The sequence below is a fragment of the Ochotona princeps genome, chromosome 33 (genome assembly GCF_030435755.1).
Source record: "Ochotona princeps isolate mOchPri1 chromosome 33, mOchPri1.hap1, whole genome shotgun sequence".
Lineage (NCBI taxonomy): Eukaryota > Metazoa > Chordata > Mammalia > Lagomorpha > Ochotonidae > Ochotona > Ochotona princeps.
The window spans coordinates 3,100,954-3,126,397 of NC_080864.1; the positions used below are offsets into that span (position 1 = coordinate 3,100,954).

The 25,444-nt window shown below is 57.5% G+C and overlaps 2 protein-coding genes across 4 annotated transcripts in view; both read left to right on the top strand.

The window, feature by feature from the left end:
* The first annotated feature begins 1,466 nt into the window (after nucleotides 1–1,466).
* On the top strand, nucleotides 1,467–14,711 carry ACER1 (alkaline ceramidase 1). The gene is made up of 6 exons (XM_004595877.2): nucleotides 1,467–1,620; nucleotides 10,772–10,886; nucleotides 11,006–11,147; nucleotides 11,868–12,005; nucleotides 13,906–14,043; nucleotides 14,525–14,711. Exons 1-6 carry the CDS (start codon nucleotides 1,528–1,530, stop codon nucleotides 14,691–14,693), a joined length of 795 nt encoding a protein of 264 aa, XP_004595934.2. The 5' UTR covers nucleotides 1,467–1,527; the 3' UTR covers nucleotides 14,694–14,711.
* Nucleotides 14,712–20,589: 5,878 nt separating this feature from the next.
* Nucleotides 20,590–25,444, top strand: part of MLLT1 (MLLT1 super elongation complex subunit) — a 31,477-nt gene continuing 26,622 nt past the window's right edge. Inside the window, exon 1 of one of the 3 annotated variants that reach the window (XM_058657937.1) lies at nucleotides 20,590–20,857. In XM_058657937.1, the coding sequence (XP_058513920.1) occupies nucleotides 20,846–20,857 (12 nt within the window). In that variant the 5' untranslated portion in view covers nucleotides 20,590–20,845. Of the gene's footprint in view, nucleotides 20,858–23,452; nucleotides 23,490–25,444 lie in introns of those variants that run through there. The other 2 variants (XM_058657935.1, XM_058657936.1) reach the window with 2 other exon arrangements.

The window sequence follows — 25,444 nt, forward strand, 5'->3', positions numbered from 1 at the left end:
TTCAGTGAACTGACTCTCAGGTCCCTGCCCCAACCCAGGCTGTCATTCCTTCCAGCTGCGGTCGTGTGACCTGAGATATACTGCTCGGCTTCTCTGGGCTGAGGGTTTCTTGGCTAGGCACCTGGAGACAGTATTTTCTCTCTCTTTTAGGGCGGTCAAAGAAATGTTCAATGAGGGGGCCCGGCACAGTGGCCTAGCTGCTAAAGTCCTCGCGTTGAACGGGAGGACATTTACCTTGTCGGCACCCAGGCTTAGTGTGTCTGAGTTTGGAAACCGTCGGTCCAAGTTTTCTGCCAAGACAGACCCCAGAAAACCAAGACTGGGCATCCCGGACCGACAACCCCAGGGGTTACCCTGCCCTCAGAGGCGCTTTGGAGGTGGCTGAGTGCCAGATGGGCCATTCCACGCATACAAGATCTTCAATCCATTTTCAGAGTACAGATGCAAGAAACAGACCCCCAAGGTGGAAATGGCCCAGCGAGTTATAGGGAGGTATTTGAGAAATACACGGAGGGGTGAGGACTTAGCCCACCCTGGAGTTCCCGGATGCATTTTCCAGTTCCAGCTCCTGACACCAGCTTCCTGCCCATGTAGACTCCGTGGACCAACACACACATGTGGCCCAGCTCCTACCCAGCTCCCACCCACGTGGATCCCAGCCTCCAGCTGTTACTGGCAGAGACAAATCTCTTATCCACTGGCTCATTCCCCACATGGCCAGGGCTGCAGCAGTCCAAAACCAGGAGCCAGGAGCTTCTTCTGGGTCTCCCATGCAGGTGCAGGCCCCAAGGCATTGAGCCGTCCTGCTCTCCCAGGCCATAAGCAGGAGGAAGCTGGATGGGAAATGGAGCATCCGGGACACAAACTGGTGCTCATATGGGATGCTTGGGCTTGGAGGTGGAGGATTAGTCAATTGAGCCATCATGCTGGGCCCCTTATTATTGTTTTTTTTGTTTGTTTGTTTTAAATCCTATGTGTTTTTTGTGAAGACCTCTGGAAAGCATGGATTTCAGAAAGACCCCTGTGGGTAGCAAAGACTGAACCCACTTAGTTGGGTATCCCTAAAACTTAGGTAGGAAAGCCCAGTGGTGGAGAGCCCAGAGCCTTGGAGTCATCCTGGCCTCACCACTGGAGGCGAGGGGTGGAGGAGTGAGGGTTTTGCTCCAGGCCTGCGTTTGTCCCCCTGTGGAATGGGTAGAGTGGTACCATCACTCACCTCCATGAGTTCTGGCTTGCTTCCAATACTAATTAGCAATCCTCCGTACCCTGACTCCCACATCTCCTGGCCTCCTCCCTGCCCTACCTGGCCAGTCCGGGCCCTGGGGAATGCCCAAGGCCACCAGCGCCACACACCTCAGCCAGGCCATCCCAGCGACAGACAGCCTAGGAGTGGCTCAGCAGGTTTTTCCTCTTGGGCCTGCCTGCTCTCCCTGCCTCACCCAGGCCCGGCCCCCTCTCTGGGCGGCTGGCTCTCCCCGCCTGGAGCTCCTGCCCGCTCCACTCAGCCAGGCGCAGCCAGCCGACAGCATGCCTAGCATCTTTGCCTACCAGAGCTCCGAGGTAGACTGGTGTGAGAGCAACTTCCAGCACTCGGAACTGGTGGCCGAGTTCTACAACACGGTGAGGCCAGGGGGTGCCCAGGGTGGCCAGCAGCCAGAGGCCAGTGGGCGGGCGGGGGCACAGGTTCAAATCCCGGCTCCCCAGGAAATGGGCAGGGCTGGCTGGCATGCCTCCATGTGTCTTTTTTTTTTTTTTTAAAGATTTATTCATTTCAAAGAGTTATTGAGACAGGAAAAGAGGTGAGAGATTTTGCATCTGCTGGTTCACTCCCCGAAGCCTTACAACAGCCAGAGAGGGGCGGCTCCCAAGTAGGAGCCTGGTGGGTGGCAGAGGCCTATGTAGTGGGGCCGTCGTCTTTCTGCTGCTTTTCTGGGTGTATCAACAGGGAGCTGGGTGGGAAGTAGAGCAGCTGGGACTGGAACTGGCACCTAAAAGGGTCGCTCCTGTGCGGAAGGCACAGATATGCCCTCAGGCATCGTTTTAGGGTGAGGATGGGGGTGTGTGTTTGGGGGGAGGGCATGCTGGCAGCTGCAGGGCATTGGGGCATTGGGCAGAGCAGGGTCACCAGGGGACAGAGCAGGGTAGGCTTCCTGGAGGAGGAGGTTGCGTCTGAGTTGCCTGCACTGGCCCCCACAGTGGAGGGGCACTGACCCACCTGGGTTGAGCATGCTACCTCTCAGGACAGCGGCTGAGGCCTATTGAGACACTCACGGAGTGTGGCCTGAAAAGCCCACAGACACGTCCATGGCAGTGATGTTCAGCCAGCGCTGCTGAGACTCGGGGCAGCCAGATAGGTTCGGTGCTGTGCCTGGACAGGCTGCCGGGGACACGGCTGTGCGAGGCCAGGCTCTGGGCTCTGTGCAGCTCCCCCCGTGAGGCCGCAGTGCCCTGCAGGTCACCTGTGGTGGGCTTCCCTCCTTGTACACCAAGGAACCCTTGGGCGATGGGCTTTTCGGGGCACTTGGCTACACACTTCACGTGGACTCCCATAACATCTTCCCAGGGCCACCATGACTGCGACGTGAGCCACGAGGGTACCCCACAGAATTCATGCAGAGCAGGGTTAATGCAGAAGTTGATTTGGGTGCAGAAATTTTTTCCAGACGTGTGTGTGTGCGCGTGTGAACTCTCTCTAATCACGCAGGAGAGAAGGGTGTGTGTGTTTGAGATGGAAGAACTAGGCATGAATTCCAAGTTTGTGGATGCTAAAATGAGCTTTTTTTTTTTTAAGCTTTATTTATGTTGAAAGTATTATAGGGAGAGAGAAGAGAGAGAGAGAGAGATGTGCTTCAGACTGAAGCCAGGAGTCAGGAGCCTCTTCCGGGTCTCCCACGCAGGTGCAGGGTCCCAAGGCTTTGGGCCGTCCTCCACTGCTTTCCCAGGCCACAGGCAGGGAGCTGGATGGGAAGTGCAGACTGGATTCGAACCCTGGGCCTGTGCGTGTGGCACTCACATCTAGGCTCTAGGCTCAGCCCTGAGTGAACTTCCTGCAGAGCGTTGGTAGAACTCGTGTAGTGTTAGAGTGTCTCCCCAAAACCCTTTCCCTCCCACAGTGAGAGTGAGAGCTGCCACTACACGCCGATCCATCACACTCTTAGCACGGCGGCGTGGGCGGCGAGTTCCTGGATGGAGCCAACTGGGAAATGGTTTTGGCTCTGTGGGCCTGATGGCCTCTGTCGCAACGATGATTGGACCTTGTGGGGTGAAAGCAGCCGTGATGGACAGCTCGCAGAGGATTGGGCGTGACCGTGTCAGTTAAACTGGATGGGCACCGCACTGTGGGTTTCATATAATTTTCACATGTCATTAAAAAAAACCCTTCCATTTCTGTTTCAGACATTTAAAATGTAAAAATTATTTTGAAGATTTATTTATTTTTTATTGGAAAGACAGATTTACAGAGAGAAGGAGAGACAGAGAAAGAAAGATCTTCCATCTGCTGATTCACTCCCCAAGTAAGCCACAACGGCCAGAGCTGAGCTGATCCGAAGCCAGGAGCCAGGAGCTTTTTCTGGGTGTTCCTCGTGCATACAGGGTCCCAAGGTGTTGGGCCGTCCTCCACTGCTTTCCCAGGCCACAAGCAGGGAGCTGGATGGGAAGTGGAGCAGCCGGGATTAGAACTAGCACCTATATGGGACACTGGTGCTTGAAAGGTGAGGATTTAACCATTGAGCCATCACACTGAACCCGTAAATATTGTTCTAAATTCACAGGTCATTCAGGAGAGCTGTAAAAATTGGAGGAAAAGCAGAATTCAAAGCTACGCTAGGGCAGGCAATGCACAGTTGAGTCGGCATTCAGGATGCCTGGGTCCCATATTGGAGTGCCTGGCTGGAGTCCTGGCTAACTCCCCACATAATAGAAGCGTCCTGCCACAGCAGCCAGGGCTAAACCAAGCCAAAGCCAGGCGCCTGGAACTCCGTCTGGGCCTCCCATGCAGGTGGCTGGAACCCAAGCTCTTGGGCCATCCCCCACTGTTTCCCAGGTCCAGGATCCGGATAGGAAACGGAGGAGCCAGGACCCAACGCAGCGCTCCTATGGGGGATGCGGCAGCTGTGCCCAGTCCCAGCTCCTGCTGTGCAGTTCCGAGTCAGCTTCCTGCACACAAGCACCCTGGGAAGCAGCAGGCGATTGCTTGAGTCCATGGGTTCCTGTTGCCCACCTAGGAGCCTGGATGGAGCTCCTGGCCCCTCGAGTTGGCTTGGTCCTGCTCTGGCTGTTGTAGGCGTGTAGGGGTGTGACTCAGCTGATAGAAAATCTTTCTCTCTCTCTCGGTTTCTGCCTCCTGTGTGACTATTTTTATTAGACACAGAAGAAAAAGACACGGTCTCTTGGCACTGGGACATAAAAAGATAAGCCTCGGCAGGCAGCATTGGCATCCCATAGGGGCGGGCGTCGGTTCTAATCCCGGTGTCCCCACTTTCCTTCCAGCTCCCTGCCTGTGGCCTGGGAAAACAGTGGAGGACGGCCCAAAGCCTTGGGACCCTGCACCCGCGTGGGAGACTCGGATGGAGCTCCTGGCTCCTGGTTTCACTCTGGCCCAGCCCTCGCTGCTGCAGCCATTTGGGGAGTGAGCCAACAGATAGAAGATCTTTTCTCCGCTTTCATGCAACCCGCCTTTCAAATAACAATAAATGAATAAAAGGATTGAGATAGAAAGAGATATCTCCTGGTTATTCATTCACTCCCCAAATACCCACAAGGGCAGAGTGACGGAAGCCTGAAGCCAGGAACTGGGGACCTCATGGGGGTCTCCCACATGGGAGGCAGGAACTCAGCACTTAAATCCTCCCCACACGGGAGGGTTCCCAGGGTGCGTGTGAGCAGGGAGCTGGAGTTGGGAAGAACCAAAGCTAGACGCTGCAATGAGGAATGCAGTTTGGTCTTTAACCAAACACTTGCTGCCACCCCCCCCCCATGCGTTGGGTTTTGAGAGACGAATAGGAGTTTTCCATGTGCTGGGGTAGGACTGGACCTAGAGTAAATTGAGGGAGGAGAAAGGGTGGGTAGGTCTTAGAAGTGAAGTGATAGGGCCTGGCACAGTATTCTCATGGTTAAAGACCTCACCTTGCATGTGGCAGGAGCCCCTCTGGGCACCAGTTTGTGTCCCGACTGTTCCATTTCCCATCCAGCTCCCTGTTTGTGGCCTGGGAGAGCAGTCGAGAATGGCCCAAAGTCTTGGGACCCTGCACCCATGTGGGACACCTGGAAGAAGCTCCTGGCTCCTGGCTTTGGATCAGCTCAGCTCTGGCCATTGCAGCCACTTGGGGAGTGAACCAGCAGATGGAAAATCTTTCTCTCTGTCTCTCCTTCTCTCTGTAAATCTAATTTTCCAGTGAAAATAAATAAATCATTAAAAGGAAGAGGAAGAAGTGGTGAAGAGTGGTTCAGGGAAGGGAGAAATTAAGCTTCTGCACTCAGCGTGGGGGAGGCGGGGCGACCAGCTTGTCACGGATGCCGTGTTGGGGTGCTGCGGAATCCTCCTGGGTCCACTCGGACGCGGACGCCGTGAACCAACCCCCTGCAGACGCTCTGCTGTGTGGAGGGGCTGGTCCCAACATAAAGACAGGCTCTACCAGCCCCACCTGAGGTAGGGAAGGCACTGCATACTGAAGGAGGCAGTGCCAGCCGTACTAGAAGAAGGGTCTTTTGGGGGTCTCGGGGACCGTGTGTGCAAAGGCCCTGGGGTAAGAAAGTGTAGCTGGTCAGGTTGCAGTGGCAGCTTGGAGCCCAAGCAGGCAGGAGTGTCCTGGGGCCAAGGCAGGAATGTCACGTTGAGGGGTGTGGGCTTTCTTTTGAGGACACCGGGCAGAGGAGGAGAGGCACAGTCCAAGACCTGGGGTCTCGTTTGAAGTCAGGGGTGTTGGAAGTGCTTGCTTCCAGTGGCATGGGGCAGGGCGGGGGAGACATAGGGGCATGGGCCATGCCCTGTCTGCACCTGCTTGCCTCTGCCTCCGTGCCCATGCTGCCGGCTGCCAGGCACTCCCCTCTGGCGCTCCTGCTGACTGCTCTAAGAACTAAATGGTGCTGAAAATGCAAACACCATGCTCAGTTTTATCTGCCTTCATCTATTGGAAATACAGAGTAGAGAATGTGCGTTTCGGTTTGCTGATTCATTCCCCGAACAGCTGCATCAGCCGGGGCTGGCTGGACCAGGCGGAAGCTAGGAGCCCAGGAGCCTGGAGCTCCATCCGAGTCTCCCACGTGAGTGGTGGCCGGGACCCAAGGGTTTGAGCCATCACTGGAGTCTGCATGAGCTGGAGGGAACGCCGGGGAGCTGGGCCACAAACCCACATGTTCTGTTGCGAGGGGCGGGTGGTCCCAAGTGGAGACACTTGCAACAGAGGATTGTTGATTCTGTCATGTAGGTAGGTCTCCGTTTTTTAATCGAGTTATAAAGAAAGTGGCCCACAGCTCCTGGTACATCGCAAGCGTGGAGTGAGCTCGAGTGGTGAAAGCGATGTTTATCATCTTTGCTTCTTGAGAGTTTTATGGAGTCCGAAGTCCTGGGAAGGAGGTCCTCCCTCCTGCCGCCCTTATCACACCCCTCCCTGTCCCGCCCGGCCTCTGGATGTGTGCCCAGTGCTAACTGGTGACCGTCCTCTGCAGGTGTCAGGAGCCCGGTGGGAGGGGCGGCAGGGTGGTGTTGGAAAGGCAGAATTCACACACACACACACACACACACACACACACACACACAAATCTTCGATCCACAGGCTTACTTACCAAATGGGCACAGCAGCCAGGTCTGCCCTGAGAGTGGTGGCGGGGACCCACGGACCTGAACCTTTCTCCGCTGCCTCCAAAGGCACATCAGCAGGGAGGTGGATGGGAAGCGGAGCTGCCAGGGTTTGAACCTGCACTCCAGTATGGGATGCTGGGGTCACAGGTGACAGTCAAACTCACCTTGTCACACTCCTGGCGCCATCACTGTGGTTCTTAGCATAGAGGAGGTTCTGAGCCCAGCACGGTAGCCTAGTGGCTGAAGTCCTTGCCTTGCACGCGCCGGGATCCCATAGAGGCGCCAGTTCGAGTCCCGGCTGCTCCACTTCCGTTCCAGCTCCCTGCCTGTGGCCTGGGAAAGCAGTGGAGGGTGGCCCACAGCCTTGGGACCCTGCACCCGCGTGGGAGACCCAAAAGAAGCTCCTGGCTTTGGATCAGCTCAGCTCCGGTTGTTGCAGCTACTTGGAGAGTGAACCAGTGGATGAAAAATCTTTCTGTCTGTCTCTTCTCTCTGTATATCTGACTTTCTAAGAAAAACAAATCACTAAAAAGAAAACCCACATAGAGGAGGTTTTTCAGGGGTGGGTGATGGGTGAATGAATGAACGGATGCAGTTGAAGTGCCCAGCTGTGGCTGGCACCCTGGGCAGGGGTTGCTGAGCTGTCAGCCGGCTGGGGCTCCGGAGCTGCTTTGGGTGGCCCGGGTGGGGTGTGAGGCTCAGTGCTGCAGGGCAGGGAGGGAGACCCTGGCACCAGGCTTGTCGCTGCTGCTGATGCTTATCGAGGCCCCAGAGCCGGTTGGGGCCCTTTCCTCTGCCGGACCCCACCCACTGCTGTGCCCTCATTCTGGAAACTCGCCCCCCCACCCCTCGCGCCCACATTCTGGTCTCAGGTGCAGTGATAGGTGACGCCTATGTCTCCGGCAGCGCCATCTCCCCGGAGCCTGGATTCGAGGGTGCCAGCAGCAATGCTGATGTTTGGTCTGCTGCCAGAGGTATCATTAGGTCAGACCTGGAGGCGGCAGTGGGCCCCGTCCAGGCAGCCTCGGAGGAGGCGACTTCACCTCTGAGCCACCCCTGGAGAAGCAGAGGAAAACGGAGCTTGTGGGCACGTGGGGAGGGGACGAGGTGTGAGGACAGGTACGCACTCTGACAGGGGGGCGACTCTGGCCTGAGTGCTGGAGACACACTCGTCCCCGCTGGTTCACTCCCTACGCCAGCTGCCTGCTACTGCTCACCCTGGGCAGCCACCGGGGATGGCTCAGGGGCTTGGCCCCTACATCCATGGGGGAGATCTGAATAGAGCTGCAGGCCCCCCGGCTTCAGCCTGACCCAGTGTGGCTGTTGTAGGCATTTGGGGTGTGAACCAATGGATAGGAGATCTCTCTCTCTCTTTCTCTCTCTCTGTAGCTTCATTTTGTGACTCTCACATGAATGAATTGGTTGATGAAATGTGTTCTTTTTAAAAAGATTTATTTATTTTTATTGCAAAGTCAGATATATATATATAGAGAGAGAGAGGAGGAGAGACAAAGAGAAATATCTCCCGCACGATGGCTCACTCCCTAGGTGACCACAATGACCGGTGCTACACCGATCTGAAGCCAGGAGCCAGGAACTTCTGGGTCTCCCAATGTGGGTGCAGGGTCCCAAGGCTTTGGGCTGTCCTCCACTGCTTTTCCAGGCCACAAGCAGGGAGCTGGATGGGAAGTGGAGCAGCTGGGACTCGAACCAGTGCCCCAGCACCACAGGTATAGGCTTAGTCTACTACTGCATGGCATGAGCCCCACATGGTGTCGTTTATCTAGAACTTTCTATGCATAAAATCTTCTGTAAAGTGTCTTCACACGTATGATAGCTGAGCAATGTTGTTCCCCAGTGAGTGTTGGTAGAACATCTGTCATGTCGTTGGTCCTCGGAGTACAACGAAAGACAGGGAGCCCAGAACAGCTGCTCTCAGTGTGTGTGTGTGTGTGTGTGTGTGTGTGTGTGCAGGGATATGCAACTTCCAAGAGCATGGGACACGTGTTAGGGCCCTCGCACCTGCCCGTGCCCCTGTCTGGGGGCGACTAGGGGGTCTTCCACTACAAAAATGACACCCAGAAACAAGGTATGGCGGGCGGCCACTGGCTTGAGCAAAGAGGTGAGGAGGAGGAGGTGAGGTTGGTCCAGGGGGTGGGCACAGCCCTGGCAGAACCCTGAAGGTCAGGGACAGCCCGCTGTCCTTCCCTGAGCAGGTGGCAAAGTCAGGCAGCTGAGAGTGGTGGGTGGAGTCCCAAGTCAGGTTGAGCGGCTGGATGTTACAGAGAGAGGCTGTGTATATGGGTTTCCAGTGGCGCACAGGAGCTGCGGAGACGGGCTGGGTCGGCATCTTTGGGGAGTGCTGATGTGCCCCTGCTGGAGGCTGAGGCAATGCTGGGAGGGAAGGAAAAAGAGAAAGAGAGAGGGGACTGGAGGAGGTGTGGGCTTGGGGTGAAAGGTTTTGGCCCCAGACCTACCTGCCACAGGACCTCGCCAGGAGGAAGGACTGCTGGCCACAGGGACAGTGACCCGCGGTGTGGCCAGCCTGTGCGTGTCATCCTATAACCTGTTTTTCATTACCAACAATACAATGGCACGGGTGGGGCAAGAAGTTTGTCTTGGCCCATGGCTCCTCTGGGCCAAAGTCGAAGGCTTGCATCGGGTACAAAGAGTTCAAAGGTGAGAGCCAAGGGGGATGTGTCGGGATGGGCCTGGCACCGCCACCAATGCTGCCAGCTTCTGAGATAAGCCAATCGGCTTTATCCATGAATCAGAGACGCATGGGTGCGAAAGGGCAGATTCCCTTGCTGTCTTGTAATCAGAGATTAAACTTCAACATGGGGCTGGGCCACCCCGGGGGGAATGCCCCACGCCCACTCCGTGAGCCCCCCAAAACCATAGCATCTCTGGTGCCTGACTCCAGCTCCCTGCTAACATGCACCTTGGGGTGCATAGTAGGTGGGTGCCTGACAACTGCCTCCCACATAAGGAAGCTGGATGGAGGTCCAGCTTCCCTGGTCCAGCCCTGGTCTTTACTGACATCTTAGCGTGAGCCAGCAGGTGGCCTCTCTCTCTCTCTCTTTTGTAAAAGATTTATTTATTTTTGTTGGAAAGTCACATATACACAGAGGAGGAGGAGAGACAGAGAGGAAGATCCTCTGTCTGCTGATTGATTCCCCAAGTGGTTGCGTCGGCCGGAGCTGAGCCAATCTGAAACCAGGAACCAGGAGCCTCTTCCGGGTCTCCCACACGGGTGCAGGGGTCCAAGGCTTTGGGTCGTCCTCGACTGCTTTCTCAGGCCACAGGCATGGAGCTGGATGGGAAGTGGGGCCACCGGGATTAGAACTGGGGCCCATATGAGATCTGTGTATATCTGCCTTTCCAATAGAAACACATATTTAAAAAACCATCCCTAGATTGCTTATGACACAGAATGCAATGCAGCATGACTGTGCAAAGAGTCGCACAGTCACGTTTAGGGACTACGTAACGAGCGAGGAAGTCTGTCGGTAGTGGCCAGACGCATTTCCGCTGGTCTTGTTGATGGATCCCTGGTTGGCTTATTCTTGGGTGCTGAACCTGGAGGGGGACGGTGCTGGGGAGGCAGGGCTTCTTCTGCAAGGAGAAGAGGGGAGGTTTAGCCCAGCAGTGGAGACGCTGCATCCCACCATCGTGTCTGGGGTCTGACTCCCAGCTTTGCTCCTGATCCCAGCTTCTTGTGCATGCAGATTATGGGAAGCACCAGTGACAGGGTTCAGGGATGTGGGTTCCCCCGACCCCAGGTGGACAGGGAAGACTTAGGCTCAATTCCTACTCCCTAGCGTCTACCCCCAGACCCACCCCAGTCACCGTCAAGGTCAGCTCAGAGACAGACAGGCTCATGAGGGAGTGATGAATTCTGCCCAAAAGGTGAGAGAGGACCCGGGGGACTAACGACGAGCATCCCGCCTCCCGTTCTGTCTCTTGCAGTTCAGCAATGTCTCCTTTCTCATCCTGGGGCCCCTCATGACGTTTCTGATGCACCCCTACGTCCAGAGGCGCTCCTGTGGCAGCTATAGCACCTTGTTTCTCTTCACCATCACAGGTAGAACTTGGGGCTGGTGGGGTGGTGATCTGGGGTGCCCCCCAGTCCTCCCGGATCCCCGTGCCCACCAACGTGCCCACCCCCCCATGCCTCTGTTCTCTCTCCGCCCCCGCCCCCAGGTCTGTTCTCCATGTACTTCCATATGACTCTCAGTTTCCTGGGACAGCTGCTGGATGAGATCGCCATCCTGTGGCTGTTGGCCAGCTGTTACAGCATCTGGCTGCCTCGCTGCTATTTCCCAGCTTTCCTGGGGGGCAACAGGTGGGGGCAGGCTCGCTGTGTGGGTGTGGGTGTGTGTGTGTGTGGGGGGAGGCTCACACCCTCTGGGGACCACCCTGCCCAACCTCCCCGAGTAGCCAGGCCTCTTCTGTAGCACTCGCCTGCCCTACTTCTCCATCCCCTCCTCTGATCCTACCGGGATAGCCTGGGCAGTCCTCAAATTCTGTGTGAGCCAGATTAGCAGGGAGGGTGTGTGTGGGGGGAGCGGTCCCTGAAATTTCAGAGTCCCAGCGATCCCTCTCCAGAGCCTGAAATCTTTCATGTAACTGTCCCAGGTGCCCCTCCTGGCTGGCTGATCCCACCCCCAGTCCCTGTGACAGCATCCTAACCCTGTTTGGTTCACCTGCACCTATGGGATCCCTCCCTACCCCTTCCTTCTCTTTCTTTCCCTCCCTCCTTGGGCCCTGAAATTTTCCTGGAGCCCAAGAAACCCTCCTTCGAGCCTCCCTGGGCCACTTGAATCCCTGACCTGCCTCTTCCCCTGGGGTCTCCCTAGAGCTGTTTCTTGGCCTCACCCACCCCTCCCGGGACCCTCTTGTAACACCTGCTTAGGACCTGACCTTGGACCCTTCTGGGATCCCCTCTGCTGGGCTGCCTGAGAACCTCAGAAGACTGGCCTGAGCCTGGCGGTGCGCGCCCCACCCTCACCCCCCACCCCGAGACTACAGGATTTACACCTGACAGTGTCCCCGCCCCCCGCAGGTCCCAATTCACGTGTCTGGTGGCCGTAATGACCTTGATTAGCACCCTCCTGTCCTTCCTGCGGCCCACGGTCAACGCCTACGCCCTCAACAGCATCGCCATCCACATCCTCTACATCGTCTACCAGGAGTATAAGAAGTGAGTGAGTGGCGGCCGTGGGCACCTGCGTGCGGTGGGAGTCATTGATCCACTCGACACCGCCACCAGGCTCAGCCACAGCCCGCCGTCACCCACCCTCAAATGAGAATGCGAACCTATCTATATCTGTCTGCAGACCTGCTCCCTGGGGTAACAACACCCCACCCCCTCAGCACATTGTGATACTGCCGAGAGCTTGTGGCTTGGTGGGAATGGAGAGGGCTGGCCTTGGTGGCACAGTGGGCTATGCTCCCGCCTGTTGTCCCCCACGCTGTGTATTGCAGTCCTGGTTCAGGTCCCGGCTGCTCCACTTCCAAGCCAGCTCCCTGCTAATGCAACAGGCAAGGCAGCAGAGGATGGCCCAAGTCCTTGAGGTCGTGCCACCCAGGTGGGAGACCCCGTTGGAGCTTCTGGTGGCTGGCTTCAACCTGGGGTGTGCCCCAGGTTGAACCAGTGGATGGAATATTCCATCCTCCACCTACCCCCAACTTGCGTCTCTAGCTTTCCAATAATTTGTGGGAAGAGAGGGGTTAAAAGGTAAGTGAATTATCCATTCTGAACGCTGGTTGAAATTCTTACCCCCCATGTAAGAATGCCTGAATTTAAAAAGCAAGCATTACCCGTGATCTCTACTCATTTGTGGCATCTTTTCAAAAAATGACTTCATTGAAGATGAGAGTAGAATGGCTCGTGGCCCAGCACTGTGGCATGGCAGGGAAAACCACCAGTTGCAATGCGAGCGTCCCACAGGACTGCCGGTTCTAGACCCAGCTGCTCTACTTCCCATCCAGCCTCCTGCTAATGTGCCTGGGAGGGCAGCAAGCATAGAGATCATGGGTGGTGCTTGGGTTGCCCAAGCAGCCGGTACTCGAACCGGCACCCATATGGGATCCCAACGCATGCAAGGCGAGGACTTTAGCCACCAGGCTACCGCATTGTGTCCGGCATAGGCCTTGTTTTCTCAACCCACTCATCAGCTCCCGGGCACACTGGTTGATGTTGTGGCTGGGCTGTTTTGAACGGAGTGAACAGAGCTGTAGCAGACATGGAGACACAGGTGTCTCAGCCTTGCGGGGGCCTATGGTCATTCCACTGTTGGTTTCTTTGAGCAACCTCCCCACTCCGCGGAGCAATTTTGTATTCCATGGTGGTTGCACTGAGTCACATTATCACCATATTCTTACACAATAGAGGAGGATGTTAGCATTCTCTACACATCCATAGTTAAATCTAGATTTAGGCTTGGCTATCTCTTGGGGGCGGGAGGGGTTGGGGTTGGGGTCGCAACACTGCCCGGCCCCTCCTGTTAGAGTCCTATGCTCTGGCCTTGGCAATCAGCAGGTGTGGAGGAGGTCACAGATCCTGGTAGCTCACCCACCTAGGTTTCCTTGCAGGAGTTTGCTTACCCACCTTGGACTGAGCTCCAACATGTCCTTTCCTTAATGTCTGGAGTCACAAATTTGTGCCTGCGCCATCTCTAGCAGGGGGCACTTGAGTTTTGAAAGACTCCTTAAATAACTTTTTTCTGTTTATTTTTAAGGAGAAAGAGCATCGCTGTCCAATAGATCACTCTCCGCATGCCTGCAGTGGAGGGCAGGCAGGACTTCACCCTGTATGCAGTGGCAGGGCCCCACGTCCCTGGGTCGTCTTCTGCTGGTTTCCTGGGAGCATTAACAGGGAGGCCGGGTTAGAAGTGGAGTACCCTGGACTCCAACCAGAACTCCAAATTGGGATGTCAGAGTCACATCTGGCAGCCTAAGCTGCCACCCCAGCCTTGTGCCTTTAATCCTCACTCCTCCCCTCCTTCCCACTGCGGAGCCTCAGGTCCTGTCAGCCCCTGCACCTGCAGGTGTCCGAGCCAGGCATCCCTTCCACCCCCCGATTCTTCTGCCCTCCTTAGGACCAGCAACAAGGAGCTGCGGCACCTGATTGAGGTCTCTGTAGTCCTGTGGGCCATCGCGCTGACCAGCTGGCTCAGTGACCGCTTCCTCTGCAACGTCTGGCACTGGGTACAGTTCTTCTACCTGCACAGTGTCTGGTAAGCGTCTGCTCTCAGGCCTGACCATGCAACATCCATGAGACTGTTCATCTGCCCATCTACCCATCCACCCACCTATCCATCCATCCATCCATCCATCCATCCATCCATCCATCCATCCATCCGCCCATCCATCCATCCATTTGCCCATCCGCCCATCCATCCATCCATCTACCCACCCATCCATCCGCCCATCCATCCACCCACCCATCCATCCACACACCCATCCATCCATCCGCCCATCCATCCATCCATCCATCCACGCATCCACCCACCCATCCACCCAGAATGATGACAAGAGCTTGGGCAGTGGGCCAGCCAGCAGTAGAAGGGCATCCCAGTGGCAGGCGCCTGTTGACAGAGGTCGCAGACCTGGCAGCTCTTGTTGGATAGCTGAAGCCCATGAGAAGGAAGTTAAGGTGAAGCCTAGGGGGGGGTGTTTGCTGTGGCACCTCCTCAGTTCTGCCCTCCTGTCCCACAGGCACGTGATTATCAGCATCACCTTCCCTTACAGCATGGTCGCCATGGCCCTGGTGGACGCCAGCTACGAGATGCCTGGCCAGAACCTCCGTGTGCGCTACTGGCCACGGGACTCTTGGCCTGTGGGGCTGCCCTATGTAGAAATCCAAGGAGATGACAAAAAGTGCTGAGGCCTGCCCGAAGGACTAACCTGCCTGTGTCCTGAGGAGGGAGACCTGGTTCAGGTGTTGAACCTGAGGGACATCCTTGGTTCTTCCTGCATTGTCCCTGGCCTGTGCTCATACTGTCTTGTACCGGCCCTGCCCCCAGGGCACGGAATGGACTTGGTGACATCTCTCCTGTTGGTCCTGGGGAATTGCCTGGTCTATTTTGCTTTCGATTTCACTTCTGTGTCAGCAGCTTCCTCGTAACCATGTTGTCATCATATGACTGGGCACCACTGTCACGTGACCTGGCTGGACTGCATCACCAGGTCCTGGGGTCATCGGACGATGCATTATCTGCTAGAAATGACCCTAGGCTGGGACTTGTACTCCATGTTGGTGGTCATTGCCAAACTGTTTGGTTCATCTGTTTTAGGGGCCAGCATAATGTCCCCCGTCCTTGCAGGTTGGGGGACACTGCAGAGGATGTGCCTAACTCTGAGATACCTCGTTTGATGTACCTCGTTTGCCACCCTCGCATAGATGTGGTGAGTGTACAGACTCACCATCCCCATGGTCTTGTGGCAGCCCTTGTCACCGGCAGTTGGACAGTCAAGGAAAGTGAAGACCAACTGGGTGCTGTGGGGATGTGGAACACCGGGCAGGGGCCAGGACGGGAGGATGGTTTCCATGGTGCATAGGGCCCAGGGCTTGGAGACAGCCAGGGCTGAGCTGAGTCCCTGTCCTGCTGTTTCTTAGTTGTATAATCCTGGGGAGGTGATTTTTTTTTCTATCTTTGGAGCTCAAGTACCTGATGGGTAAAAGGAAACTAACTTTCCTTCCCCTTGGTGGATGTGGGGGGGGCGTTTGTATGTAAATAAAAGAAGTGAATGTATAGAAAGTGCTTAGCGTGGAGTTTGGCAAATGTCCATTGATCTGTCCGCCGGTCCGCTGGACACCCCCTCCACTGACCAACCAAGCATCCTTCCATTTTCTCCCGCTTCTGTGTGTCCACCCCTTCATCCTTCCATCCGTCCATCTGTTTCATTCACCGTTCATTCATGGATGTAAGTAACCCAACCCACCGGTTGAACAACCACGCATCTGTCCGTGTATCTCTCTGTCCATTTCCCCATGTCCATGGCCTTTATTCATCCATCATCCTGCTAACCATGCATGACTAAGCCATCCATGCATCCATGTTTTGAACTAGTTATCCATCCCTGCATCTCTCAATGAGCAAATCATTTATTCATCCACCCATCCGTGCACCCACCCACCTACACACACACACACACACACACACACACAGTCATCTACCCATCCATCATCCATCCACCCACCCTCCCAACCACACATCCATCCGTCCATTATTCTGTTCATGTATCCATCCAGACCATTCAGTCATCCTCGTACGTGTCCATTTTCGCCCTTCAACAGATGTGTGTGAGTGGGGGCGTGTGTATTGAGTTCCTCCATCATGTCTGACATAAGTGTTTGCAAAAACACAGACGTGCCAGGTCTTGCGTAGGGAAGGTGACAGGCGTGAGCCAAAGAAAAGGGTACAGGAGCAGACCTTGACGCGTGGCGTGGTGATGTTCTCCCCAATGGTGTTGGCGTGTGGGCGTGAGCAGCCCTGCCAGACGGGAGGCCAGGGAGGGGTATGCTTCCCGACAGACTCCTTGGTGACGAGAGAGAGCCAACCTTGGCAAGAACCTGGGTACAGACCATTCTGGAAAGACGGAATGGCGTTGTCTATAACTGGTGGGTATCTGGGCAGACGATCTAGCCCCCTGCTGTGCATTGCTTCAGAGCCACAAGATAATGTCAGGGCAGATGTGGCTCAGAGAGGCCAACTCACTCGCAGGCAAGTCTCAGGTAAAACCCATGCTGGGATTGGCCTGTGCTGGCCACTGACTTCCCTGTGATTGGCTAGAAGGAGAGGGTGGTGGGAGTGGAGGAGAGCTGGCCAATGAGGACGCTGAATTCCTCCTAGAAGTCCAGTCACTGGGACTCAGCTGTCACTTTGGGCTTCCTGGGTTGCTGCTATTGGAAGAGTCAGTGTCGGGGCGCACCCTCCCATGAGGAGCCATTACCAGAATGAGAAGGGACGGGCAGTGTTGTGAAGAGAAGGAGAGTTCTGATGCTTCAATCCCTTGCTCACCTGCACTTGCGGTTGGCACCTGGACCCATCGTGGGGCTGGTGTTGTGACCACAGTGGGTTAAGCTGTAGTCTGGGGGATCTCCAGTTCACATCCCGGCTGCTCTACTTCCGAGCCAGCTCCCTGCTAAAGGCACCTGGGAGGGCAGCAGGTGATGGCCCAAGTGCATAGGACCCTGCCACCCACAAGGGGGACCCAGCTGGAGTTCCTGGCTCCTGCCTTCAGCTTTCTCCAGCCCTCCTGGCTGTTGCAGCTATTTTTATTATTATTATTTTTATTGGAAAGTCAGATATACAGAGAGGAGGAGAGACAGAGAGGAAGATCTTCCTTCCACGGCTGAAATGGCTGGAGCTGAACTGATCTAAAACCGGAAGCCAAGAACCTGCTTTGGGTCTCCCACATGGGTGCAGGGTCCCAAGATTTTGGGCTGTGCTTCACTGCTTTCCCAGGCCACAAGCAGGGAGCTGGATGGAAAGTGGAGCTGCTGGGATTAGAACCGGCGCCCACGTGGGATCCCAGCACGTGCAAGGTGAGGACTTTAGGCACTAGGCTACCATGCCGGGCCCTGTTGCAGCTATTTGAAGGAACAGGCAGATAAAAGAGCTCCCCCTCTTGCTCCTTCCTCTTTGTAACTCTGCGTTTCCAATAAAATTATCTGTAACAAATAAAGTTGGTGATTCTCCACGGCCTATAGGACAATGGTGAAAGGCCTCTGTCTGACCTTCGACCTTTGAGATCTGTCCAGGTTTGAAGTTAAGCTGAGAGGAGTAGGAGAAAGGTCTCTCCCGGGTGGCAGCTGCGGCACTCCGGCTTGGTCCCATGCAGTGGCGCAGTGGGTGGCTATGTGCACGTGCATGCTGGGAAGCAGCAAACTTGGAGGTAGAGCGAGCTGAAGGCAGAAGGAGTGAGTATTCTAAGGGGTGTGTCCAAAATTCTTCCTTGTAGCTGAGGGCTGCTGGTGTCATCCTCCAGGTGGGGTAGACCAGTAGAGGGTGGTAGAGAGCCAACACAGCAGAGTCTCAAGCCGGACAGAAAAGTTACTTTGTGGCCACTTGTGCTGCTGCCCCTCCATCCCCACTTGGGCATTTGTAACACTGAGATAGCACGCCCCAGGAATGCTGCCCAGCTGTGCCCATCTTACCAGGCACGCTGAAACATGGCTCCCTCCCTGTCTTCTTATAACTCCTTACAGAAAGGAATCAGATGAAAGGGAAGTGGAAACCAGACAGATCCACGCTACAAACCAGGAGCTGTACCAGGTGGAGCTTGGAAATTCTCAGTCCAGGCGCGAGGCTGCAATTCTCACGTGAGATTTTAACAAGGGAGGGAGGGTTGTTCCTGTCCCATTGTGCAGAAAAATAGAAACCCAGCTTTGTTGGAGGGAGGGCTTGAGTACAAGCAGACTTTGAAGGCTTTTCAGGAGATCCACACGTCCTCATGTGGTTAGGAAGCCGGGCACCCACAGTCGCCTGCCTCTAGGCTCTGAGCCCTGGAGCTGTTCAGTAGACTACCGGTATGAGAGAGGGGTTTTAGATGCGTGACGCTGAGCCATGTCCTCATTCCTGGACAGTGGAAGACGGACTGAAGAAAACACATAAAAGGAATCAACCTAGCTATTGGACTAATTATGATTTCAACTTTCATGCCCAAATATTTCTAGAGTGCCTACTCTGTGCCAGGCATTGTGTTTAGGTGTGTTTAGGCTAGAAGAGTGAAAAAGACAGATAAAGACCTTTATTTGGAGGGGGGCGGGGTTCAGCGCTGTGGCTCGCAAGCTAAGCTGCCACCGGTAGCACCAGCATCTCATATGGCTGCCGGTTCAAATCCCGGCTGCTCCTCTTCTCATTCAGCTCCCTGTTCATGCACTTGGGGAAGCAGTGGAGCATGGTGTAAGTGCTTGGGTCCCTGTACCCAGGTGGGAGACCTGGGTGAAGCGCCTGGCTCCTCCTGGCTTCAACCTGGGTCCGTCCTGGTTGTGGTGGCCGCTTGGGGAGTGAGCGAGCAGATGGAAGATGTGTGTTTGTTTCTGTCTGTCACTGTCTCAAATAAATAAATCTCCCCAAAATGAAGATGGAATTGCGGTATTGGCCGGGAGAAAGAGACAAGGAACCGAATTGGTAACTATGTATATATTCGGAAGTGTCTAATGGAGATAGGGGAGGAAGTTGATAAGCTACTGTGTATGCATTAGCAGGCTGACAAGTGGAAGTAGGCAACAAACTTTCTAAGTAGGGAGTGATAAGTGCTGTGCACATAGATACAGCTACAACAGCTTGAGGAAGCCTGGCGTGCAAGACCCACGTAGGATGCAACAGCAAGGTCTGCCTAGGTATAAGTGGGCGGGTGCCCAGGGGACAAAGCCTTGGAGGAGAAGGGGTTCGGGATTCAGCCAGGCAGTTCTGGGGTGGAGGGAAGGGATAGTGCCCAAGTTGGGAGTGGGCATTTGGCCTCAGGGTTAAGGTACGAGTTAGGACACATGCGTCCCTCATTATAGACTCTGTCGTGTGTCCCTCGTTCCTAATTTTTTTTTTTTAAATAGTGAACAATTTCCGAGCTATGTGTACAAGGAGTCTGAAAACTTTTTATGCATTTAGTCTTGGGTCCCAGCCTGGACTTGTGTCACTTTGTACTCACAAACGTTCCATCAGTTGGGGACAAAACTCAAAAGCTGAACTGTAAAGAATCTTAGATAAAGGAAGCCCAATATTTAGTAACAGACCAGACCCTAGCACCCAGCGTGATGGTTCAGCTGGCTAATCCTCTGCCTTGCAAGTGCCGGGATCCCACATGGTCGTCAACTTGTGTGTCCCGGCTGCTCCACTTCCCATCCAGCTCCCTGCCTGTGGCCTGGGAAAGCAGTGGAGGACGGTCCAGTGGCTTGGGACCCTGCACCTGCGTGGGAGACCCGGAAGAGGCTCCTGGCTCCTGGCTTTAGATTGGCTCAACTCCAACCATTGCAGGCACTTGGGGAGTGATCCAGCGGGTGGAAGATCTTTCTGTCTCTCCTTCTCACTGTCAATCTGCCTTTCCAATGAAAATAAATAGATCTTCAAAACAAAACCAAGCTTTATTCCAACAGAGAGAGAGTGAAGATGAGAGGGTATGAGCTAGGGGAGGGGAAGAGAGAGGGAAGAGAGAGGGGAGAGTGTCTTGGGCATTTGATACAGAAAGAGTTCAAATTTGGGATGGTCCAGGGAGTGTGTGTGTGTGAGTGTGTGTGTGTGTTGGGGAGCAGCCCACCAGCCCTGCCACCCTCCAGGGTTGCCAACACCGATGCGAAGTAGCAGAATGCCAGTCGCCATCCTCCTGCCACGACGCAGCAAGCTGAGTGGAGGAGGATCGGGAAAAGTGGGGAAGGCGGGAGAGGTGGGGGAGGGGGAAGGGCCCGCGCAAGGGCCCGCCTTCCCGCTCCAGGATTCGAACCCGTAACGACGGCGGAGCCTCGGGGAGGCGGGGGTGGGTGGGACCCTCTCCACGCAGGCGCGGCCCCGCCCCGCCCCCCTGCACGTGCGGCGCACACCTCGCGCCTCCCTCCCTGGCCTGCTCCCGCCCTCCGCACTCCAGCCTCGGCTGCCGATTGGCCAAACCGTCCGTCGCTCGGCGCGCGGCCCGGCAGGTCCCCCGCCGAGGAGGAAGTCCCGCCCCGAAGGCGGTCGCCCGCGCGTGCGATTGGCTGCGGCGGCCGTCGGTCGGGGCGGCGGAGCCCCGAGTCGTCGTCGGCGGCGGCGGCTGCTGCTGCTGCTGCTGCTGCTGCTCCTGGGGCGGGCGGGGGAAGCCGAGCGGCGGCCGTGTGTGTGTGTGCGTGTGCGTGTGCGTGTGTGTGTGCGTGTGTGCGTGTGCGCGCGCGCCCGGGGCTGGCGGGCGTTTCCGCTTCCGCGGGGGCCTGGCGGGCGGGCGGGCAGGCGGCGAGCGGCGAGCGGCGCCGGGCAGACAATGAGGGCGGTGGGACGGCGCTGAGCGGCGGCGGCGGCGGCGGAGCGAGCGACGCGGGCCCGGGGGCGGGGCGGGGCGCCAGCCATGGACAATCAGGTGAGGCACGGCCTGCTGCCCCGCTGCTTCGCCCTGAGGGAGACCCCCGGGGCCGGGACGGACCCCGCGACGCCCTCCCTGCTCCGCACATGCCCCTGTGGGAGCCCGAGGCTGGGCCGGGGCACCCCTCACCTCCGGGAGGCCCCTCCATCGCCCTGTGGGAGCCCGAGGCTGGGCCGGGGCACCCCTCACCTCCCCCAGGTCCCTCCATCACCCTGTGGGAGCCCGAGGCTGGGCCGGGGCACCCCTCACCTCCCCCAGGTCCCTCCATCACCCTGTGGGACCCCGAGGCTGGGCCGGGACATCCCTCACCTCCGGAAGGCCCCTCCATCACCTCTGATCCCCATGTGGGACCCCGAGGCTGGGCCGGGGCATCCCTCACCTCCGGAAGGCCCCTCCATCACCTCTGATCCCCATGTGGGACCCCGAGGCTGGGCCGGGGCATCCCTCACCTCCCCCAGGTCCCTCCATCGCCCTGTGGGAGCCCGAGGCTGGGCCGGGGCATCCCTCACCTCCCCCAGGTCCCTCCATCACCCTGTGGGACCCCGAGGCTGGGCCGGGGCATCCCTCACCTCCGGGAGGTCCCTTCATCACCCTGTGGGACCCCGAGGCTGGGCCGGGGCACCCCTCACCTCCGGGAGCCCCCTCCATCCCCCATGATCCCCATGTGGGACCTTGATAATGGACTGGGGCAACCCTCACCTCCCCCAGGTTCCTCTATCACCTCCGATCCCCATGTGGGACCCCGAGGCTGGGCCGGGGCACCCCTCACCTCTGGGAGGCACCTCCATCACCCTGTGGGACCCCGAGACTGGACTGGGGCACTCCTCACCTCCTGCAGGCCCCTCCATCATCCCCGATCCCCGTGTGGGACCCCAAGGCTGGGCTGGGACACCCCTCACCTCTGGGAAGCCCCTCCATCCCCCGTGATCCCTATGTGGGACCTTGAGACTGGGCTGGGGTCCCTCCATCCCCATGTGGGACTCCAAGTCCGGGGTGGAGCACCCCTCACCTCTGGGGCCGCTCCTCCAACCCCACTTCCAGAGTGGGACCCGGAACCCCCTTCCCTCTAGACCTCTTCCTCCCCCTCCGGGTAGCTGAAGGGGGATCGTCCCCTTCCTGAGCCTGTACCACTTTCCCTGTCTGAGTCCTCTCCCCAACTACCCTGAAGCCCCCAGCCTGCTGCACCCCCACCCTTTCCTCCTTAGAAGCCATGGTAGCCCCAGCCCCTTCCTAAGGTCCCATAAGAGGCAGTCCCCCTTCTCACACCCACCCACTCAGGTGCCCCCAACTTCAACCCCCATCCCACTGCCTCTCCTACTGCTGTGGTCACTCAGATTTCCCCTTGCTCCCCATCACCGCCCCGCCGGCCCCTCTCTCCATCAGGGCAGCCCCACCACACCCAAGGGCTGCCTCCTTCACTCTCAGGGTCTCTCCCAGTAAGACCAGGGTCCATTTTCTCCCTGGAACGCCACAGTCCTTGGCTCCCCACCTCCCTCGCCAAGGTGGGCTGTCCATTCTCTGCTGCGGGGCCCTGGGGTATCCCCCACCTCATTCTCAATCTTCCTGTGCAGTCTGGCGCTTCCCCCGCTCTCACTTCCCGCCCCCCAGTCCTACTGTAGGCTCCCATGGCACCCCAATCCACCACTGGAACTCAGCACCAGGTGTCATGGAGGCCTCACTATCCCACCCTGGCATCCCAGAGCCTGTCTGCAGGGCTCGAATTGTGTGTGTGTGGGTTCCCCACCTCCCTGGGCCCTCCTGCTGGGGCTCTGGTACCCACACCCGGCCCCTTCCTCCTGCCGCCCCAGCCCCTTGCTGCCTCTGCTCCTCCCCGTGCCCCTTGGCTGGCAGGGGCATGGGCCAGGAGCCATGGCAGTGCTAGGTGTTGGGGTGTCTGTGGCTGCTGGCGCCAGCCCATGGATGTGCTGTGTGGTCTTGGGGCAGCACGAGGTCATCCAGGCACACGACTTGTGTTTCGGGCGCCCACTCGCTGGGGTTTCCCTTTTGGCTCTGGCATTTCTGGTTTTTGTCCTGCGAGAGCTGGGAACTGCCCCGTGGATTCCCACGGGGAGCCAGGAATTGGAGCATACTGTCACCACTGTGTGGTGAAATGTCCCTGCCCACCCCCGGGAGGGTCTAACCAGCTCGTCTCCAGGGTCCTTAGATGACAGGGTGTCTGTCCTGCTGTGATGCATCGAGGTGGCTGGTGGGTGTGTCGGTGGGAAGAGGTGGCACACTACGGCAGAGAGGGGCTAGCTCATGTCCGAGCTGCCTGGGATGGTGCGGTGGGTGGGTTGGTTTCTTGGGTGGCCCAGCTACCTCTGCGACAGGGCAGCACAGGTGACGCGGGCCCCTTGTAACCGTGGTGGCCATGGGGCAGCGCTGGCCTTGGACCCCGCAGAAGTCTTTGGTGTATACCTGGTCCTCAGAGCGGGGGTCTGGTGTGTGTGTGAACCTGCATTCTGGTGCACCTCTTCCAGCCGGGTTTACAGGGGACTTAGGAGGCCCCTGGAGACGATGACCCCAGCTCGGGGTTCACATCTCACTACTGCCCTTGTCTTTGTCCAGAACCTGTGGCCCCACCCACCAGGTGGGATTCCCCGTTGTGCCCTGGGCCCCAAGGCTCCCCGTGAGGGCGTCATCAAGTTCTCAGAGCTCCAACCCCCCAACCCTGAGCACCTGCTTGGTCCCTCACCCCGGGCTGTCCGTGTTCTCCCTGTGTGGGTCTGTGGGTCTGTGTGTTGGACTGGGGGATGGAGCCGGGTGATTACCTAGGGGCTGTGCCTGCCAGCAGCGCCGTTGGTCTCCACGGCTCCGAGTGGGTAGGAGGGACTAGGATGGAACCTCTGTGAATGTGGTGCAGACCCAGGAGGGGTGAGTCAGGCACTGGGGGTCCAGGGAGCGGGGAGGCAGCTGGCCCCCTGGGCAGCCCTGTCCCAGCAGGACCTGGAGTTCCTCTTCCCAAAGGTTGGCCTGGCACCTGCTCTGGGGGCCAGTGTGGGGGTGATTGGATCGGCCAGCTAGCTTGGTCTTGTCACTAGCCTCATGTGAAGATGCTGGCGGGTTTGGGTGGGAGAGCAGCGTGTTAGGATGCACCTGCCGAGGGGGTGGGTTTCTAACTGTATCCCCTTGCCCCATGTCCAAACGCCAGCTGGGAAGGCCCGAGATGGGTTGAGGTCTGCTTAGGGAAAGTCAGAGTTTACCCAGTGCACTGCCCGTGGGGTGACCCACCTGCCCCCACCCCGTTGCTTGTCCAGCTGCGGCCAGCACCTTCGTGGCGTTGAAGTCACTGTCACAGAGCACTTGCAGTCCGACCAGCCTGTCAGGATTCCTCGCACGGGGTTTTCCCGCCAACTTGGCCACGTGTCGGTTCACTCTCTGCAGCCTGACCAGGCAGCACATGCCTTGGTTGGGGTCGTCTGCTTCCAGGAAGTCCTCCCAGATTACCCCCTCCCTGTTCCTGGGAGAACTTGGGGGAGACACCCTGCCCTTGGCCCTCGAGACCCACATAAATGCCTTCCCCCAGGTTCCTGAAGGTCTGTCCCCAGGGGGCCCAGGACGCCAAGGGTGGTGGTGTGATTGCACGGCCACGTGGTCTGCACGTCTTGGCATTCACAAAGAGGAATAACATCCCCTGTGTTGTCTCTGCCGTGCTGTGGGTCGGAGGAGCCAGGGCAGCCAAAGCCAGGGAGCACGCGACCCCTGGCTTTGTCCCCGTGTGGGCCCAGCAGCAACTCTGAGCTCTGGATCCATGCAGCCGGCCCCTCCCCGTCCTTTCATGCCCCGGCCGGTGGCTACCACCCTTGAGAGCTCAGGAGGTAGGGTCGTTCACATGTCAGGTGGGACCTTACATCCCACAGCTGCAGAAGGCAAAGCCTACTGTGGCTTGTCCCCGCCCCCTGGGAGGCAGAGCAGCCCCTGGATCGCAGGTTACCGGGCGGGTGACACACAGATTCTCAATGGGAAGAGCCACTGTGGCCCAGGAGTTCCCAACAGGAAGCCCTGGGGAACTGCTAGAGAGAAACTGGCTGTTAAAGAGCTGCCTTCTGGGACCCAGGCTGGGGCGGGGCTCCTGGGAAGCCTGGGGAGCTGCACTGAGCAGGTGTCTTCCAGCTCCAGCCAGCGCCCTCAGGTGGGGGAGAGACCCATGCCCTCGGGTGAGGCATTTGTTGGGTTTGCAGGGCTAAAAACCCTAACCTGTTGGGGCCAAGTGGCCTGGAGGGAGGGCCGTGTCCCTGTAGAGACCCTCTGCCCTAGTTGAACTGTTCCCAGAAGGCCTGTGGAGCCCCCTGGGCCCCTCCAGCCATCCAGTCAGAAGGCTGGCAGCCAGTTGCTGGGGAGCAAGTGGCCAGGGAGTAGGTCCCTAAAAGACAAAGGGAAGGAGACTCCCTGAACTGGGCCCCCTGGTGTGGCTGGTAGTAGACCCCAGGCAGGCGGCGGGCCCAGTGCCTTGGAGGAATCGGCGGGGCTGTGGGCTGCTGCGCTCGTCTGCAGTTTAGCCTGGCGCTTCCTAGAGAAACGAGTTCAGTGTACTGGAGTCACGGGCCAAGGGGGCCCTGCTTGTCATGGTGGTGTCCCCGTTCC

Coding starts and splice junctions, on each gene's coding strand:
- ACER1 (XM_004595877.2), top strand. CDS start 1,528: ATGCCTAGCATCTTTGCCTACCAGAGCTCCGAGGTAGACTGGTGTGAG. Junction 1,621..10,771: donor TGGCCGAGTTCTACAACACG/GTGAGGCCAGGG, acceptor TGTCTCTTGCAG/TTCAGCAATGTCTCCTTTCT. Junction 14,044..14,524: donor TTCTACCTGCACAGTGTCTG/GTAAGCGTCTGC, acceptor CCTGTCCCACAG/GCACGTGATTATCAGCATCA.